The sequence below is a fragment of the Eublepharis macularius genome, chromosome 12 (genome assembly GCF_028583425.1).
Source record: "Eublepharis macularius isolate TG4126 chromosome 12, MPM_Emac_v1.0, whole genome shotgun sequence".
NCBI classification, from domain to species: domain Eukaryota; kingdom Metazoa; phylum Chordata; class Lepidosauria; order Squamata; family Eublepharidae; genus Eublepharis; species Eublepharis macularius.
In genome coordinates, this window is record NC_072801.1 from 73,049,305 (window position 1) to 73,070,098 (window position 20,794).

At 43.1% G+C, this 20,794-nt stretch overlaps 2 protein-coding genes across 2 annotated transcripts; both read left to right on the plus strand.

Moving 5' to 3' along the window:
* Positions 1-3,058: 3,058 nt before the first annotated feature.
* On the plus strand, positions 3,059-4,006 carry LOC129339848 (olfactory receptor 6X1-like). The gene has a single exon (XM_054994423.1). The coding sequence runs from the start codon at positions 3,059-3,061 to the stop codon at positions 4,004-4,006; it is 948 nt and encodes a 315-aa protein (XP_054850398.1).
* A 7,567-nt stretch (positions 4,007-11,573) lies between these two features.
* LOC129339849 (vomeronasal type-2 receptor 26-like) lies at positions 11,574-18,471 on the plus strand. The gene is made up of 5 exons (XM_054994424.1): positions 11,574-11,788; positions 12,545-12,836; positions 13,366-14,226; positions 17,151-17,277; positions 17,555-18,471. Exons 1-5 carry the CDS (start codon positions 11,574-11,576, stop codon positions 18,469-18,471), a joined length of 2,412 nt encoding a protein of 803 aa, XP_054850399.1.
* Positions 18,472-20,794: the final 2,323 nt, after the last annotated feature.

A 20,794-nucleotide genomic window follows, 5' to 3' on the forward strand; every position in this document is an offset into this window, starting at 1 on the left:
TAATAATAGGCAGGGCCAGTGCCAGGGTTTCTGGTGCCTGAGGCGAGTTACCTACTGGCGCCCCCCCCCCCCCCTTTTCAGGCAATTTTTAAAAACAGAAGAAATGTAGAAAAAATGAAAAGCACAAAACTTGAAACTTTTTACATTTTAAATTTATTTTTTATTTCTTAATTTAAATGTTAAATTTTATTTTTTAAAATAAGTGTGAGAATAACCACAATCTTTGTTTTCCTTATTGTGAGCCAAAAATCTATTTTGTGAGCAGAAACAGCAACTTCCAGTGAAGTTTCGAGCACACCTCCTTGTGTGTGTGTGTGTGTGTGTGTAAAAAAGTTTCCCTCTCTCATTCTTCCCACCTCTCTCTGAACCCAGATACTCTTGGCAGTAGAAGGAGGGCTTCTCTTGCAGAGCCCACTTGGAGGAGAGAGATGTTTGGAAGGGGGACTGAGCTGAAGCCTTCTCTTTCTCTCTGATCCCCTCCAAGTCTTAAAATATTGACCACCTTTGTCAGCGATCCCTTTCGGGAACTACCCTCCATGCTCATCCTGCTCCCCCACCCTTGAGTTTGAAGTGAATGGCGGCTGACAGCTAAGCATGTGGTGTATAAATATTGAAATAAACTATTGAGGGCGGGCGGGAAGGTGGGGTGATATATGTAAACTAGGGAATGAGAGAAGGAAGGTAATAAAGAGGGGGGCGCAGTGTGGGGCACTGGTCTGCTGGAGTGAAGGGGGAGCAGCATTGAGATTGGAGAATAGCAAGGGGGAGGGAGAACAAAAGGGAGAAGGGGGGAGGAAAGTAATAGAATTTAAAACAACTTTAAACCCAACAACAGTTACTTGCTCCTACCCTTCTCATGGGGACTGAAAGGGAATTGTGTGTGCCTCACCTCACTTCCTCCTTTCTCTGTGGCGGTGCACACACAACAAGCCACTCTTTCCACCAAAAACAGGCCCCCCCCTCAAAAAAAAAGCCTGAGGAAAGGTGAGAAGTAGAATTGATGCTAGTTGGGCAGGGGAAAAGGAATGTACTAAAAGGAATGACAGGATTGCCTATTGGAAATAATGGGAGAGGCTTGAAGGTTCATTGGTGAAAATGGGAGCCAGGAATGCCAATTTACTTGCATGGGCTCCATTGAAATGCATTACAACACAAAAAAAGTGCAAGAGTCCAATAGTGAAGCTGTGGCTCATGGAAGCTCATCCCCTACCACAAATTTTGTTAGTCTTATAGGTGCTACCGGACTCTTACTTTTTTCTACTGCTACAGCCAAACATGGCTACCCATCTTGATCTATCAACACAGGCCACAGAGTGACATGCCAGTCCCTGGGAGAAGAATCAGTGGCCTAGGACTGGAATGGCAGTGGGTGTGGAATGACAGGGGGTGTCATTCCAGTCCCAGAGCCCTGACCCTATTCCCAGGAGCAGTCGTTCCACTCTTCGACCTGTCATTCCAGTCCCTGAGCACAAGTTCTATTCCTAGGGGCTGTCATTCCACTCTGAGGCTGTCATTCCAGTCCAAGAAAACTTCTGCTACTCCCAGGGTCTGTCATTCCAGTCTGGTGCCTGTCATTCCAGTCCCAGAATGCCTCTTCTACTCCCAGGGGCTGCCATTGCACTGCGCTCTGGGGGCTGTCCTTCCAGTCCCAGAGCACTGAGCCTATTCCAAGGACTGTCATTCCACTCTGAAACCTGTCCTTCTGGTCCTGGGGCACAAACTCTACAGCTAGGCACCGTCATTGCATTCTAGGGGCTGTCATTCCACTCCCAAAGTGTTCCATCTGGTCCCAGAGATTTTTTTGGAAAATCCATTCCACATTTTCTTTGCAACTTTTTTGTGTTGTGTGATGCATTTCAATGGAGCCCAGGCAAGCAAATTGTTTTCCCTGGCTCCCAATATCTCCAATGGACCTTCAGGCCTCTCCTATTATTTCCAATGGGCAACCCCCCCATAATTCTTTTTAATACATGGGGGGGGGAAGCAAGAAAGAAAGGAAGGAATAAGGGGGACAAAAGATCAAACTGGAGCTTGCTGCTACCCAGCCAGCTAGAGTGTCTCTTGCTCCTAGAAGCTTCATCCAAGGCTTAAATTGAGAGGGCGGGGGAGGCAGAGAGAAAAATGTCCCTGGTGCATTCTACATGGCTGAAATTTGTTTTTTTTAGCACATTCATCCTTTTGTACAGCAGGAATGCAAGGGAAAATATGAAGGAAGGATGGAAATCCCACACATCTTGCACTGTTCCAACTGTACACAATGTCAATGGGAGTTTCAGAAATGCTTTACAAGCTGTTTATTACATCAGGAGCAGAATTAGTAAGGAAATAAATAATTGCTTCTACATCAAACTGAAAATACCACAAGTGTGTCCAAATGAAAGAGATGGGCAGTTTGACTTTTTTCCAACAATGCCATTTACTGAACATTAAACATTCCATAGACATACATACAAACTTCTCAGCTGCCTTCTAAATAGTTAATTAATCTTCATAATTAACATGGGAGAGTACTACCTCTTAGGAAGTCTTTCCCATGAGAATCCATTTATACTTGAAATATCATTTTATTCTGAAACTTCTGTAGAGAGAGGAGAATGAAAATAAGTCTGTCAAATACCCTTACTATTAGACAATGTTAAAAGACTCAATTAGCAATTACTTGGAGGTGAAATGTCTCATGAGGAATTCTTGAAACATTGGACAAATTGAGTCCTTAGAAAATCAAGGGAAATAAATGGATGGTTCAAATGGCCTCCTTTCCAAATAAGATCCTAGGTTAAAGATAGAGAAGGGGGAAAATAGCAGACAGTTGTAGCTGAGTCTGGTTGATACCTATTATGTGTACAAGTTATGAAGAGAGGGAATCATGTGTCATAATTACTGCACAATTTTCTGATGATATCTAAAGAATTTCACTGTGGAAAATGCAATGCCAACAATTGTTAATAACTGTTAAATCTCCATCAGGAGATTTTTATTTGTTGTTTTTTTTTCTTACTTTAAAGCAAATGATAGATGATTTTTTTCAAGGGATTATTTGATGATTTCTTTTGCTACCATGAAGGAGATAAATTCATCAACAGTGACTGAATTTATCCTACTGGGCATTCCTTTTCTTCATGATTTACACAGAGTCTTCTTCGTCGTGGGCTTGTTCATGTATATCACAACCATCATGGGGAATGGGTTCATCCTAGTCATCGTAGCCATCGAGCCAAGGCTTCAGACTCCCATGTACATCTTCCTGAGCAACCTGGCTTTTCTGGAGATCTGCTACACCACAACGGTGGTGCCCAAGCTGCTGCAAACACTTTTAGAAAGACGGACCACCATTTGCTTTCTATGCTGCATGATCCAGGGCTTTTTCCACTTCATCTTGGGCACTACTGAGCTTTTCATCCTTACGGCAATGGCCTTTGACCGTTACTTGGCCATATGCAAGCCGCTTCAGTACCCAATGATCATGACGACACACGTTTGCATTCAGATGTCTTTGGCCACCTGGTATTCATCATTTATAATTATGTTTTTTCAGTCCCTCATTGTGTGGAGGTTGCCATTCTGTGGGTCAAACATTGTCGATCATTTCTACTGTGACATTGGGCCTGTTTTAAGCTTAGCCTGTGCCGATACTCACCTCATTGAGTCTTTGGGATTGCTGAGCTCTGTGGTAATTGTTATTATGACATTGATCTTAACTGTAGTTTCCTATATTTTTATCATCACCACCATCCTACGAATTCCCTCATCCGCAGGACGTAAGAAAGCATTCTCCACTTGTACGTCTCACCTCATTGTGGTCTCAATATTATACGGAGCTATCATCTTCATGTACGTGAGGCCAAACGTGCATTCCTCTTCCCGCTTAACCAGAGTTGTAGCCATTTTGAATACTGTCCTTACACCAATGCTGAACCCTTTTATATACACCATAAGGAATTCGGAGGTGAAAGAGGCCGTCCGAAGTGTGATCCATAAGAAGGGGTTGTTGAAAGAAGGTTTTTAAAAAGTGGACAAAAAGGTTGGTAACAAGGCATGGTAATATAACAGATTCAAGAAAGGGACAGTATTTCATATTTCGGTGGGGAACAAGCCGATCTCATTAATATTGCTCATCAATGAGTATTTCCAATTTAAATTGCAAATGGTTGTTGTGGATTTTCCGGGCTGTATAGCCGTGGTCTTGGCATTGTAGTTCCTGACGTTTCGCCAGCAGCTGTGGCTGGCATCTTCAGAGGTGTAGCACCAAAAGACAGAGATCTCTCAGTGTCAGTGTGGAAAACTACAATGCCAAGACTACGGCTATGCAGCCCGGAAAATCCACAACAACCATCGTTCTCTGGCCGCGAAAGCCTTCGATAATATATTAAATTGCAAATGTTTGTGTATTTTAAATTAAGTTGTTGTAGATTCTAGCATAGTTCAGTAGGAAGGCTTCACTGAGCAGAGTAGCCTCTTCCTCCAAAGTAAGATTCTACACTTAGCTGACCAGAGTGGTAAGCTACAACTCTGTGTAATAATCGTAACAACATAATCAGCATGGAGAAAACCATCATTCTTTCTTTCACATGGAGACATTTGTCCCCTTGTCAGCAGACCTAGGTCCTTAATGCTATTAATTGTCCTGAAGATTTATTATGGTCATGTAAGTTGAATGTTGGTTGTTGTGGGTTTTCCGGGCTGTATTGCCGTGGTCTTGGCATTGTAGTTCCTGACGTTTCGCCAGCAGCTGTGGCTGGCATCTTCAGAGGTGTAGCACCAAAAGACAGAGATCTCTCAGTGTCAGTGTGGAAAACTACAATGCCAAGACTACAGCTATGCAGCCCGGAAAATCCACAACAACCATCGTTCTCTGGCCGTGAAAGCCTTCGATAATATATTAAATTGCAAATGTTTGTGTATTTTAAATTAAGTTGTTGTAGATTCTAGCATAGTTCAGTAGGAAGGCTTCACCGAGCAGAGTAGCCTCTTCCTCCAAAGTAAGATTCTACACTTAGCTGACCAGAGTGGTAAGCTACAACTCTGTGTAATAATCGTAACAACATAATCAGCATAGAGAAAACCATCATTCTTTCTTTCACATGGAGACATTTGTCCCCTTGTCAGCAGACCTAGGTCCTTAATGCTATTAATTGTCCTGAAGATTTATTATGGTCATGTAAGTTGAATGTGTTGATCAGAGATGCCATTGTTCTTAAAGATGCAACACTGCTGCTCTTATGTTTTAAACTCCCCTAACACTTCAAGGGGCATCTGGTTGGCTTCTATAAGAAGTAGGATGCTGAAAGAAATGGACTGTTGGGCATATCCAGCATGCAGGTCCTTATTATTATTTTTTTGTAAAGCACCACACACTTTCAAGGTAGAGCTTCATTTCTATAAGCATGATTGTGTATGCATGTGTGTGTGTGCATCAAGTCACAATCGAATTATGGAGACCCCAACAAGGGGCTTTTAAGGTAGGTAAGCAGGAAAGGTGATTTGCCATTGCATTCCTCTACGGGGTCTTCCTTGGTGGTCTCTCATCCAAGTGTTGATAGGGGCCAATCCTGCTTAGTTTCCAAGACCTGGCACAAAGTACAAAAAGCCCTTTGGGGTATACAATGACTAAAATAATTACAAATGTATATATTTAAAGTGCTGAAGTGCTCAATGAAATAAATTCAAACACACAAAATATCTCACTACACATACACCAAAATTTCAATGGTGGTAAAGAGAATCAGAGTTGCTTCATACAATGTATATAGCAAAGTGCTTTGAATCAGTTCATAACAGTCCGTAACAGAGCAAGGTTTTGCCACAATAATGTAGCTATCAATGGTAGATGTCTCCTCATGGGTAATTCATGCTGCCTACGGGTTTTGCTGGCATGTAAGGAGTCCAGTCCCGTCTCGCACAAAAGGCTTCTTCACAGGCAAAACATCACGAGCGTAACAGGCAGTATCATCCCACCATTACAATTACTTCTGGACGATCTCGCGCCGTCAGTTTCCAAGACCTGACAAGATCGGGCAATACCAATACCTTCCCCCTCCATTATTATCTAAATTGCAATTTTTTGTTGTATGTTGTCCAATTAAAATGATGTAGCAAAGTTTAACCCCAATAAATATAAGGAAAATGTAATATTTTTAATTCCCATTTATTTCAATGGGAAAGAAAAGCACATGCTTTAATCTCTCTCTTTAAAACAATACAGCTGGCTGGATTATGCTGCTACTAATTCACATACTGTCTCAGGGAGGAGAACACCCCTCTCTCAGTCTTCAATAGTTCCCTTTCCTACAAGAGCCAAGTCAGAGTATTGTCATGTCTGTATACAGCCATGCCATGGTTAGCTGTTTGTTGTATTGCCTGTGACACAATATGCTGAAGCTATACTGCCTTATTGCTCACTTGATGTGTACTCTCTATGATAATTCATAACCATATTGCATATGTTACTTAGGACCCAGAATAGGCCTCCTCTGTTATCTTAGAGAAATATGCAAGTCTTGGCTAACCGTGGCTTTCGTGTGTCTAAATGCCAGCTTTCACTGTTATTCTCAGATGCTTGGAATACTTTATTGTATACTCGATATAGTCATAACTAAAGTGATTATCACAGGACTCTTGTAGGCTTGTGCACCAAAACCTTAACTGTCATTTGGAGCGTGGGAAAATCAACTATAACAGAGACTGCTTGATTTGAATTGTCACTTCTGCCAAACCCTGTGAAGGGGTACAGACTTGAACTGCATAGATTCTAATAAAGCTACTTCTGCTGGAATCAACATGTGTTCACTATGGATGGGTTTGAGGGGTCTACCTGCCAGGGACTGACAAGTTTCGCAAGAGGGATATTGTGCTTTAAGGTGGTGACAGAGGGTGCCATTTTATTTATTTATTTTTATTTATGTCATTTTTATTCCACCTTTCTCACTGAGACTCAAGGTGGATTACATAGCATGATAGTAGTACCATCAGTGGCAAGGCCAGGGGCAGGCATTTCCATACAGTGTCAAGAACATTTTCATTAACAATATCATAGGGTAAATGAATATAGTGTCAAGAACATTTCCATAAACAATATCATAGGGTAAATGAATATAGTGTCAAGAACATTTCCATAAACAATGTCATGGGGTAAATGAATATAAGTTTACAAAGACATAGTATTAGCAAGGTTCCAGTATGGGGTTGAGGAATTGCTGAAACAGAACATAATCAATTCTAGGACTTACATTAAACAACATTAAACACAGGTAGTATATAGGAATACATATTTAAAACAACAGATAATATGTAAAGCAACATAATGGTGAAATCTATGGTTTCTAACTCATTAGCGAAACATCTGGGATCTCTTTTCTACAATACCACCCTCTCAGCTGAGAAAAAGGCCTTTTTGAATAATTCAGTTTTGCATTGTTTACGGAAAGCCAGGAGGGTGGGGGCTCTTCTGACCTCCTCAGGCAGGCTGTTCCACAGGGTAGGGGCCACCACAGAGAAAGCCCGTGTATGGGCTGCTGTTGATTTTGCCCATGTACAGGCTGGCACCTGCAAGAGACCCTGTTCAGCGAAGCTGCCATGGAGCATATTGTTAAGAAATTGTCAGTTTAACTAGAGGGATATTGTGCTTTTTGGTGGTGGCAGAGAGTGCCATCAAGTCATAGCTGACTTATAGCAACCCTTGGCAGAATTTTCATTGGCAAATAACTAACAGAGGTGGCTTCCCATCACCTGCCTCTGCAATCTTGGTCTTCATTGGAGGTCTCCCATCCATTTACTAATTAAGGTCAACCCTGTTTACCTTCTGATATCAGGTGAAATCAGGTTTGCTTGGGCTATCCAGGCCTGGGCTTTGTGCTTTATACAAAGCTTTCTATTAAGCACAGACATCCCTGTAGATTCCTAGTATTCTTGTTTTTTAGAAAACTATGAGTGTATCTAGATATTTCTCACAATGAGACATGCTTAACTGGAGAATTTTGAAAGAAAACAGTTTAGGAGACTATTTCTCTGCCTGGAGAGAAATAGTCCTGGGCTGTTTCCAGATGACTTACCTGGACCCGGAACGTCGCGCCACATTGCGGGGAAAATGCGAAATATCGTGTTTTCTCGTGGGAGTTTTGCGCGATGTCGCACAAAACTTGAGCGAGAAAACGTGATATTTCGCGTTTTCCCCGCAACGTGGTGCGACGTTCCGGGTCCAGGGAAGTAATCTGGAAATGGCCTTGTTCTTTGAAAATGGCCTTGATGGGATGCTATTTATGAAGTGATATCATTTGCCCTTATGCCACCAAAAATGCAGCTTCTTATTTCTACATATCAAGGTGCTATTTCACAGACTGGACATTTTTTTCCAGATCTGTTGGAAATCCTACAACAGTAAGTTTAATTGAACCAACTTTTCGGATGGTGGAAAAGGAAGAAGGGGGGGGGACTGACCAGCCAACAAGGCTATGGTGGAAATCATGGAGCCTATATGTCTAAAAGCCATGTGAGATGAGGCTGTAGTAAGGAAGAGAATTGGAAAGAACAAATGCAAAGGCTGACTGGATCCAACCCATAAAAACATAAAACACAATAAAGTATGTGTAGTAAAAAAAAAATGTGAAATATGTTGTCAGGACAAAAATGATGGACAACGAGGATTGCATTTGTTTGGTTAATACTTCTACCTTTTCCAGTCACCTCTTCTAAATCTGTATGTTTCTCCTTTATCTGTAATGCTGACTGGGTTGGATTTAGTCAGATTTTCCATTAACAAATCAGAATCATACTACAGACAAGAAGGACTTAGAAGTGGACTGGGAATTAGAAGAGCACAATTCTCTTATTTGTCCTAACAATGTATCTCCCTGATATTCAACCCCATTTTGTACTACAGCTGCTTTATTTTGTAGTGTGTATGTGTGGTGGTGGGCTGGCAGGTTTGATGTTTATTTCTGTTTACTGCCCGAATTTCACCCTCTTGGGCACTGTTTCCCACCCCCACCCCCCAATCTTGAGGATGTTCTCAAGCCAGAATCAGCAACTCTATCTGCCAGAGTATGCTTTAAACACAGGGGACATCTGAAGAAGAGTGCCAAGCTGAACAGAGTCATAGCCTTGTGGCAAGCAATTTTATGTCTGTCTTGGGAAATTCCTAGAGATTTGAGGGTGATGCCTGGGAGAGCAAAATTTGGTAAGGGATTTCAGCATGAATGTGATGCCATAGTGCCCACTATCCAAAGATGCCTTTCCTTCAGGGGAATTGGCCTCTGCAGTCTGGAGTTCAGTTGTTTTTATGGGAGAACTTCAGGTTGTGCCTGAGTAACCCCTGTGAGGTTAATTGGTTTAGCCCAGTGGGGTGGAGTCAGAACCTAGAGGCAGGCTGCTGAGGAGGAGGCTGTTTGCTGGGGAGCTTAATAAATTATAAGCACTTGTCAGGCCCCCTGGCACCCCCTAGCAGTGATGGCGGGTCCGATCCCGACAGTGGTGGATGTGGTAGGTCCATCCTGGGGTCCTTGGCGGGTTAGAGCCTGGACATGGCCCAATGCCCCTGGGGGCTCCTCCTCAGGCCTCAGAATTGGGTGCTTCGGTGCTCGAGCTGGCTTGGCTCCCTTGCACTGAGCTTCCCCTCACTGACCATCCCTTTCACAGCTGGGACAGATGCAGCTCTCTTCCTCCCTGGCCAAGGCTTGGAGCCCACCTTAAATACCCTCCCCTTCGAAGGCCAGCTCCACCCCCTTTCCCCTGTACCTGCCCCCACGGCTATGCTTGCCACCTGGGCCAGGTGTGGCCACACCTTCCTGGCCCAGCTACCCCCCAGGGAGTGGCCCTCCTGGCCCAATTCCCACCCCCTAGGCTCCCTTTGCCCTGCCCCCTTCCTGACAGGCAGGCAAGCCTGCCTTTCCCCGTTGAGGCTGGGCCTGCCCCCTTCTGAGTGCCTGGCTTGCCTGCCCGCCCCACCCACCTGGTGGGCCCATGGCCCAGCCAGGCCTGGCCAGCCTCGAGGCAACTGTGCTGGTGTCAGGCTGGGCCGGTGTCAGGCTAGGCCGCCCACCTCCCCAGCTGTGCCCATCCAGCCTTCCCCAGGGCCACGGCCTCCTGCCGCGAGTTGCCCCATCCCACCAGCCATCGCTGCCACGGCCATGCTGCCACCTCCCCCTAAGGAAAAACAGTCTCCTACAGGAAAAGTGTTTTTGCCATATATCAAAGGAATTACTGATCAGATGGGAAAGCTTATGAAAAAGCATAACCTTCAAGCAGTATTCAGACCCACCCGAAAAATACAACAGATGCTACGATCAGCAAAAGACAGTAGAGACCCCCTCACCTCTGCAGGAGTATACCGTATACCCTGCAGCTGTGGACAAGTTTACATCGGGACCACAAAGCGTAGCATCCAGACAAGAATAAAAGAACATGAAAGACACTGCAGACTTGGACAACCTGAAAAATCAGCAGTGGCTGAACATAGCCTAACGCAAACAGGGCACAGTATCTTATTCCAGGACACCAAAATATTGGACAACACTTCCAACTACTTTGTCAGACTGCACAGGGAAGCCATTGAAATTCACAAGCATAAGCAAAACTTCAACAGGAAAGAAGAGACTTTAAGAATGAATGGTTTCTGGTTCTGAAAAACACCAGGCTAACTAAACACTCTATACCCGACAATAGCCCTGCAGAGAAGATTAGCACATCAAGCACCAATCCATATGCAAAAGAACCTCCTCAGGATACAGTGAAGCCTCCCGCCATTAGCATTCCACACCCTGGGAAACTCTTACAGGATGACTCAGCTCAACCCCACCCCTCCTGAGTAGATATAAATGACCTGCCAACACCTTTTCCACACTGTGACACTGAGAGATCTCTGTCTTTTGGTGCTACACCTCTGAAGATGCCAGCCACAGCTTCTGGCGAAACGTCAGGAACTACAATGCCAAGACCACGGCAATCCAGCCCGAAAAACCCACAACAACCATCGTTCTCCGGCCGTGAAAGCCTTCGACAATACAAAGTTACTCAACTTTTTACTGCACATGCAGAAAACTTGGCACCGTATCCACTATCAAAGTAAGGGCTTCATCCTCTTCACCTCACCTTGCATGTCTTGAATATGACTCCATTTGTTCCCATTAAGGTGCAGAACAAACAAATGCATAGATTAGGGGGGGGGGGGAAATTACGTGTGTTTGTTCTCAAACTTTCCACAGAGTCACTGTTGGCAGAAGTAATGATCTCCCCCTGGAATTGTCCAAATACCTGTAATCTGTTTTCCACTTCAAAACTCCCTTGGCCTTTCAGAAAGTTCTAGAAAACAATCAGCATGGAAACAGTTATAAAACCACTGAGTTAGTGCGAGTTGGGGGGAGGAACTCTCTGAGCGTCAATTTGATCCTTCACATTTTGCCCTTTTAAGCCAGACATGTCAAAAGAGGATTTTTCCTCTGAACTGTTATGCATTTTGTGTGGCTGAAGCTTTTAACATGAAGAATCCATTTTCTCTTAGGACCAGCCACCATTCAAGGAAGCCTGATGAAGGCTGTATAAGGATGTAAATAGAGACAGGAAAGGCGTGCGTTGCTGGCAGGATGTTGAAAGTGGTGGTGTTGCTGCTGCTTCTGCCTCTAATCTTGTGCAAAGCAGAAGCCACTAAGTGTCTCATGAAGGATCCCCTTCCTGTTCCCCATGAGTGGTACCAGCCAGGAGATCTCCTCATCGGTGGAATGTCTTCTCAGATGGGTTACCATGTGCATGAAATAGAATTCAGACAACATCCATCTCAGGTGTTGTATAAGGAACCATAGTAAGGAATTATTTTCTTTCTCTTGTGAACTTGGCATAATCCTCTATCTGGTTTACACAAGGGAAAAGATGCTTGAAGGAACAAGACTCTTGTTCCACTAGAGTGCTCCTCTTTCTCAGACACTTTCAGGATCCTACATAGTCAGCCATCTTTGGAGGACATCTTACCTGTCTTCATTGAGCAGGAAGAACCATACCTATTCTGGTGGGCATTGGAGGGTAAAGGCACACCCTACAAACTCTTATAGACTTTCTTGTAGAACCTTGATTTGATCATTTTTTGAATAACTCTTCCCACATATCCCTCCATTCTATGCTGTCTGGTGTAGTTTTTATTTTATTTTTTTCATTTCCTTTTCAACAGGCAAGTCACAGACCTGAGGAGTGAATCATGGGCTGCTTCCACACATTGGATAATCCATTTTCAATACACTTTAGTGAACATTTATAACTGATTTTCCATGTGTGGAACAAAAAATCCACTTCTAAAGAATAACTAAAGTGCATTGAAAGTGCTCTATTTAACGTGTGTGGAAACGGCCTTCTTTTGGCATATGATCACATAGAAAATCTTAGCTATTTAATGATATCTAACTGAGAATAAAAAATCCGTCTTGTCAATTGCAGTTAGTGAAATACCAAGCCATGGGCTTGAGGGTGTTTCAGTATTTAAACATAGGCATAATTACACACATATCAATGAACAATAAAATGCCCTTATTTGCCAATGTCATTGTTTCCATATCTCTGTTTACAGTATGGTGCCAAAGTTCTACCAGCATGTCCTGGCCTTGGTGTTTGCTGTAAATGAAATCAACAAGAATACACAACTCTTGCCCAACATCACTCTCGGGTACCACATCTATGACAGCTACAATGATATGAGGATGACTTATCGTACCACGTTTGATCTGCTCTTTAAATGGCACCGATATATTCCTAATTACGAGTGTGATTTCCCCAAAAACCTAACAGCCATCATTGGGGGACTGAGCTCTGATACCTCCTTCCACATGGCAAACATCCTAAGTCCTTACAAGATCCCACAGGTAAGATTTGTGCTAGAACAAGTGATTAAAAAAATGTTGCAATTTCTTTTCTGGAAGTTATTCTGGGGTTACAAAAGATGGAGATGTGAAGGAACTTGCCTTACACATGTGAGGAGAATAAGAAGGATCAGTTAGCTGGGAAGGGCAGGGGCCAAGTGGAAGAGCATACATGGTGCTCTTAGAAAGTCCCCAGTTGAATCACCAGCATCTCCAGGTAACAGCATCTCATAGTCGGTCATATGGAAGATCTCAGCCTGAATGTCCAAAGAGCCACTCCCAATCAGAGTAGACAATACTGACAAATAGACCTGTTGTCTAAATCTGTATAAGAATTCCATGTGTTGAAGAAGTACTGTGAGATGCTTTTAGCACCTTCCTCTCTAAGAAATTGTTCTGATAATTAAAAGAGAAATCAATCAGACTTGTGTTTGGTTTTAAGTCTTGCCACTTCTACAGTTCCTTCACAAAATATTCATAGGATAATTAGTCACTTGCACTCAACTCCTAACCTATGAACAATTATTTTTAGCTCACTTATGGCTCATTTGATCCAGAACAAAGAGAAGGAAAACAGTCCCATTCCCTTTACCACATGAGCCCAATTGAAGTCCATCAGAATGCAGGGATCATCCGGTTACTTCTCCATTTCCAATGGATGTGGGTTGGACTTTTTGTTGTGGATGATGACAGCGGAGAACATTTCTTGAAGGTCCTGGAGCCACTCCTTTCCCAAAATGGAATCTGTTTGGCTTTGATGAAGAAAATTCTAAGTCAACGAAACTGGAATGATCTAGATCATTTCATTGATTTATTTTTAACTACATATTTACCTTTCAGAGAAAGCAAAGCTAGCACATTTATCCTCTATGGAGATTCCACTGCACTTATGGTATGTACTCTTATATTCCTAGGCAATCCCAACTACAAGGAAAACGCATCATTGAGAAAAGTGTGGATTATGACATCCCAAATTGATTTTGCACTAATAAGCCTTCAGCGGTCCTGGGATTTCCAGTTCTTCCATGGGACCATTTCCTTCACAATTCCCTCAAACGATCCTCAGGGCTTCCAGAACTTTCTTCAAGACATAAAACCTTGCAAAGAACAAGGAAATGGCTTTCTCAAGGAATTCTGGGAGCAAGCATTTGACTGTGTCTATTCAAATTCCCAGGAACCAATGAATAGCAGTGAAACCTGTACTGGGGAGGAGAGACTGGAGAGTCTTCCTGGGCCACTGTTTGAAATGCAAATGAGTGGTCACAGCTACAGCATCTACAATGCAGTCCATGTCATCGTGCATGCTATCCATGCCTTGTACTCATGCAGATACAATCACAGGGCAATGAATGATGGCCAAAGAAGAGAACATCAAAGGCTCCAGCCATGGCAGGTATTTTCTACCCAAGCAAATGTCTCTGTTGCCATGAATAAGATGAGACATAAGATGAACAGTGTTCAACTTTCCTCAACTAGTCCAATCATATACAGATTATTTGTTGACAATATTTCTGCATTCTTATCTGTTATGATAATTGAAACAATGGAAAACTGTAGCATTGGTAAATCTAATCATTAAGACTCCTGTCTGATGTGTCTTTCCCCCCACCCCTTTCAACTAGGTTCACTCTTTTCTACAAAGCATTACGTTTAACAACTCAGCTGGAGAAAGATTGTATTTCAGTGAAAAAAGAGAGATGGGCAGTGGCTTTGATATAACGAACCTGGTCACATTCCCAAACAATTCCTTCCACAGGGTGAAAATTGGAAGGGTAAGCCGCAATGTTGCTAAAGGACAAGAGTTCATCATTCATGAGAATATGATTGTGTGGCAAACTAGTTTTAATCAGGTATCTATCTCAGTTTTCTTGGAAGCTACTTCACTCTTGAGATAATTATCTCAGGGACTTTTATTTTTTGGCAATCCGGACCTTCTTATAGTTGGTCAAGCTCAATGGTCAAGTGGCTAGTATGATGGACTAGGATCTGGTAACCCAGGTTTGAATCCACATTCTTCCATGGAATACTGCTGGTTAACCTTGGGGCAGTCAAATACTCTCAGCCTAACCTATCTCACAGAGTTGCTGCGAGGCAGGGGAGGGAGAATGTTGTAAAACACTTTGGGGAAAGATGCATGGTAAAAACAAAGTAAAATAAAACAAATAAGATTGTATCCAAATGCTTTTTGGCAACCTTGGAAACCAATTGCATATTTTTCAGTTATCTGAGTTAGTGTCAGGGTGGCCCCTGCCATACTTTGGGGGACTAGGGATTCACTGTCGGGATATAGACCTGATCTTTGGTGCCATGCTTTAAGAGTGCTCCTAGAGCTCTGTGTATTAAACCTGCCTGGGAAACATTACATGTTGGATCTCCCTTTACTGTGAGAAGGAATGCAGTTATCGGTGTTGTTAGGGAGTTGTGGTCACTTGGCCTAAGGAAGGCTAGAGTCCTAGTCACAATAATTCTGTTTACTTTTATTGCACTTTCTTTTGCTATGTAGATGGGAACTTAAAACTTAGCTAAAGGGAGGGGAGTACAGTGGGTTGCGCTTGAAGGGTTTAATGCTTAGCAGAGGGAGGGGACAGTTATTAGAGTCAAGAAATTTTGACGGTGCTGTACTGTTAGATTATCATTAAAGCTTCAATTTATGCATTCTTAGACTCAAGCAGGGAAATTACTTCAGATCTAACTTGGCAGTCCCTGATCGATAGTGAGAAATGTAATAATGTAACAACAACAACTACTACTACATTTGTTTTATATACCGCCCTTCAGGACAACTTAACACCCACTCAGAATGGTTTACATAGTATGTTATAATTATCCCCAAATAATGGGGATAATGTAGTTTGCCACCCCAGTCGGAGGGGAGTACAGTGGGAGTACAGTGGGTTGCGCTTGAAGGGTTCAATGCTTAGCAGAGGGAATGAAGAGGGAATGCTAATGCTTAGCAGTCGGAATGAAGAGACAGACACCAGGATGGGATCTAAGGGCCACTTTTATTAAATTATTAAATTAACAACCTTTAAACAACTGCGGCAAGGGCCTACTAGCAGTACAGGTCAAGCCACATGGTCACACCTTGGACCTCCTCCTTGACCTGTCTGGGAGAGCCCCGAAGCCCCAGGTGTAGGCCATCACGTGGATGGCTGCGACCTGGCCAGCCAGGCAAATTGGATCCCCCCTTTCAAGCTCCTCCACCTCAGCCATACAGCAGTGAGGTAGGACTTGCACACGGGGTTCCCCAAGGCAGTCTGCCCATGGAGCATGGCAGCCGTCACAAGCAGTACCATTCGCTCCTGGCAGACACCTCTTCCCCAAGAATGCGGAAGCGCCAAGGGTGCTCACCGGCCCGCTCCCTATTCCCCAATTCTATCCTGCCAGGCATTTGGCACCACCAAGCCAATCACCTCAACCTCAGCACCAGTGCAAGGTAGGTGAAAAAAACCCCATACCCCAGCCAATTTGGGTAAAAGGGGGGGGGGGAATTCCTACTTGGCTCTGAATACAGCAACCGGCTAATCCTACACCAATACTGGGAGAGGAGGGTGGGCTGAGTGCTTCACAACGACTGACGCTGAGGGAAAGCGGATCAGCCTGAAATGGTCACAGGCTCCGCCCTCCCACAGTCCACGGATGCCTGGGAAACGGCACCTTCTCCTCCTCCTTCCGAGGAGGCAAATTTCGACCCCCAGCTGCAAGGCTAGCCGGCAGCTGAAAGGGTCGTTTTCTTTTTATACCACACAACGGAAGTCTATGTGTCCATCAGCCCTTTCAGCCTTTAGCAACCTCACAGGGTTGTTTTGAGGGTAAGAATGGAGACAGTGTGGTGTAGTGATTAGGATGTCTAAGTGGATTGACTCCCATCACTGCCATAGAAGATTCCTGGTTGACCTTGGGCCAATATCACACTTATAGTCTAACTAACCTCAAGGAGTTGTTTTAAGACTAAAACAGAGGAGAATAAATCAATATGCGTTGCTATGGGGGAAAGCAGTGAGAAGTAGGGTGGAAAATAAACCATCATTTACCTACTGGGAGAGGGAGGTTAAGAATTTAATTGAGCTATCAGAGACAGTGCGGTATCGTGTATAGAGTACATGACTTCTTTACAAAAGAAGAATTGTTTTGAAACTAAATTCCTGAAAAGAGGAATAGAAATGGAATGCTGGATTTCAGAAAGAAATTTGGCAAAACAGAATTAAGAGACTTCCACTTAACAAAACTATGTTGCTCAGTTGCTTTTTCACACCTCAACTGGTGTGCTGTAACGTCTAATGGCTTCCCCCTTAAACTCCATTCATTTTTCAATAGGTGGCGCCCCTCTCTGTGTGCAACGACTACTGCAACCCCGGGTATCATAAGCAAAAGAAGGAAGGCAAGACATTTTGCTGCTACGCATGTGCTTCTTGCCCGGAAGGGAAGATTTCAAGCCAAAAGGGTAAGTGATCTAATTTAGGGTTTATCAGATGATTTGACTGGAAAATTTAGAGGGAATCGAAAGAAGCATCATTAAAGGTTCCTTGCCCTCTCTTAGTGAAGATCATTCACAAGTTAGGCCAAAGTTGTTTCAAATTCAAAACCTGGTCAAAAATTGTTTAGAAGAGGATCCTGGTTTTCAACATTGCTCCTACATAAAATATGGCTGTGAAACTTCTATCATATAATATCTCTTATCAGCTGGCACTGTGTTGCTCCCTCTCCATCTTTTTTATTAGACGCGGATGATTGCATGAAATGCCCGAGTGATCAATATCCAACCAAGGACCAAGATGGATGCGTTCCCAAGAGAATGAGCTTCCTGTCTTTTGAAGAACCTTTAGGAATTAGTTTGGCCTCCACAGCTGCTTTATTAGCTCTGATTGCAACCACAGTGTTAGGAACTTTCAATAAGCACAAAGACACCCCCATCGTCAAAGCCAACAACCGGGACATCACCTACATCCTTCTAATCACTCTCTTGCTCTGCTTCCTCTCTTCTTTGCTGTTCCTTGGCCAACCAACAAAGGTGACCTGCTTCCTTCGACAATCTGCTTTCAGTATCATCTTCTCAGTGGCTGTTTCTTGTGTGTTGGCCAAAACCATCACTGTGGTTGTAGCTTTCATGGTCACCAGACCTGGGTCCAGCATGAGGAAGTGGGTGGGGAAAAGACTGACTAACTCCATTGTCCTTTCCTGCCCCCTCATTCAAGCAGGCATTTGTGTGGTATGGCTGGCAACCTCACCCCCATTCCCAGATTATGACACATTGTCACTGACTGAAGAGATCATAGTACAATGTAATGAAGGGTCTGTCCTCCTCTTCTACATTGCCCTGGGTTATATGGGATTTTTATCCACCATCTGTTTGACTGTAGCTTTCCTAGCCAGGAAGTTGCCTGATAGTTTCAATGAAGCCAAGTTTATCACTTTCAGCATGCTGATCTTCTGCAGTGTTTGGTTGTCTTTTGTTCCAACCTATGTGAGCACCAAAGGGAAATACATGGTAGCTGTGGAGATATTTTCTATCTTGGTTTCCAGTGCTGGGTTGCTCAGCTGCATCTTTTCCCCCAAATGCTACATTATTGTGTTGAGACCTGAACTGAACAGGAGAGAGCAATTAATAAGAAAAAATAACAAGGGTAGTGATTTCTAATATCTCTTTTTCTTCTTCTATAAGTATCACTAAGGCCTATTCCACCTTTTAGCTGGGACATTCCAGCATTTTACTTGTATTCTAAACAAAGACAAAAAAGAGACACATCTAAAGAACAATGAAGATTTTAAAAAGATTACTTTTTCAGTAATGTATTTTATTTTTTCCAGTCCTCAGAAACAAAATGTAATTAACATTGTGTTCTGTGTTCTTGAAATCAAGAGTTCTAATATACAAATGTTCATTTGTAGTATTTCATTTCTATGAGTTGAACGTTGCTAGTAAATAATGTTAAGGACTGAAGGGTAAATTTTTGTGTCAGGCACTGAAAGTACTGAGCCTTGACAAAAAATGTAAGTAATGAATGGAAAGGACCTTTGGGGACATTTCACAACTGCAAAGGAACTCCCTTTGTAGAATCTGAGGAAAAAGAGATGGAGATTCTGCCTTAGGAGAAATAGTTCCTGTGAAAGGCATCTTATATTCATTTCCTTTCCAAAGATTTCAGGATATGGCAATGAAAGTGCTGTTGCCATGTCACATCAGCTATCAAGAATGAATTCTGATAAGAGGATCACTGATACTCTGTGTGATTTTCTTGCTTTCTTAGTTGCTCCTTTTCATTAAATAAAGTAACTTCAGAATGAAAATGTCATGAATTAATATGAGGAATAAGGCTCAACAAGGGATAAAGCAATCGTCAGGGTTGCCAGGTCACCACTTGCAAACAAAATGACCTTCCCAGAGTACACAGTCACAAAATCTACCTAAATTATTAATACGTTTATGAGTATAAAGTCCAACAGTGCTCAATAATAAATACAATAAATACATACAATTTTCATCCAAAGATATAAATATGTAACAAAGTCAACTCATCTCACTAACAAATATCCAACTGGTGGAAAAAAATCACAATATATGAAGACAGCACAATTTCTTTACAAAAATATTCAATCCAGATTCAATACAATGGAGGCTCAGATCATGGTGGTCGCCAGGTCCTCGTTCTTCTATCTTCGACAGGCCAGGCAGCTTCCCCCTCTCTTTCGTCCAGCGAATTGACTACAGTGGTCCAGGCAATGGTCACCTCTAGGTTAGACTACTGTAACATGCTTTACGCAGGGCTTCCCTTGAACTTGATCTGGTGGTTACAGCTGGTGCAGAATACGGCGGCACGTGTTATCATGGGCTTGCCAGTGCTTGAGCATATACCACTGGCACTGCATCAGCTGCACTGGCTACCAGTGAAGTACTGAATCAGGTTTAAGGTTTTAGTATTTACCAATAAAGCCCTATGTGGACTGGGACCCGCGTATCTGTAGGACCGCCTCTCCCCATATGAACCCCAGAGGACTCTGTTCTAGTGAGAAACATCTGTTAAAGGTCCTTGGCCCCAGGGAGGCCCACCTGGCATCAACCATGGCCACGGCCTTTTCCATCCTGGCCCCAGCCTGGTGGAACACTGTCTGAAGAGACTAAGGCCCAGCAAGATTTGTTATCCTTTCGCCGGGCCTGCAAGATGGAGCTGTTCTGCCAGGCATATGGGCAGTGTTAGGCGGGACCCCGGGCCAAGCTACACATGACAAATGACACTTGAACAGCAAGTGTATTTCTCTCTGTTCATTTGCCCTCCACTCAATCCACTTGCCGTTCAAGTGTCATTCGTCATGTGTAGCTTGGCCCCCCCTTGCCAGTTGATGAGGGGTTGGGCTCTCCCCACCACCAATACCCCCATTTTAAAAACTTATTTAATGTAGAGGTGCTCTGAAGTTGTTTTAAATTTGATCAGTGGGATTCTGTGCTGCTATGTTGAGATTTATAATTGTATTTTAACTGTGTAAATTGGATGTTTTTAGAATTGTTAACTATAATAACTGTTTTATATATTTCAAACTTTATGTTTTTTGTAATCTGCCCAGAGCCTGCTGGAAATATGGGGTGGGCTGAATAAAAATTGAAAATAATTGAAAATAAATAAAATACGATGAACAGCAACGAACGAGGCTTGCAATGACCACCTGTTCATTTAGAAAAGGGCCTCACAAACAGCAGATTGGGGTGTTCGTGGCTTTTTTTTGGTTCGTATTTCTGTTCGTGCCCATCTCTAGGCTTGATTCTCAATATAGCCATATGAGAAATGACATTGCAGAGTTCCAACACTTCTAATAATTTTTAAATAAAAATAAATAAAGAGGAGGTGTGTGTGGAGAGCTGGGAAGGAAGGGAGCACTTTCCATCAGGTGGCCAACCATTCAGTGCCCAGGGGAAAGAAAATGGGAGGGAGAAGTGTACACGACTAAGAATTCTGCACACATAGGAG

Excerpts from the sequence above, each read along its gene's own strand:
- LOC129339849 (XM_054994424.1), top strand. The coding sequence starts at position 11,574 with ATGTTGAAAGTGGTGGTGTTGCTGCTGCTTCTGCCTCTAATCTTGTGC. Across the intron at positions 11,789-12,544 it reads GTGTTGTATAAGGAACCATA|TATGGTGCCAAAGTTCTACC; the intron begins GTAAGGAATTAT and ends CTCTGTTTACAG. Across the intron at positions 12,837-13,365 it reads GTCCTTACAAGATCCCACAG|CTCACTTATGGCTCATTTGA; the intron begins GTAAGATTTGTG and ends AATTATTTTTAG.
- LOC129339848 (XM_054994423.1), top strand. The coding sequence starts at position 3,059 with ATGAAGGAGATAAATTCATCAACAGTGACTGAATTTATCCTACTGGGC.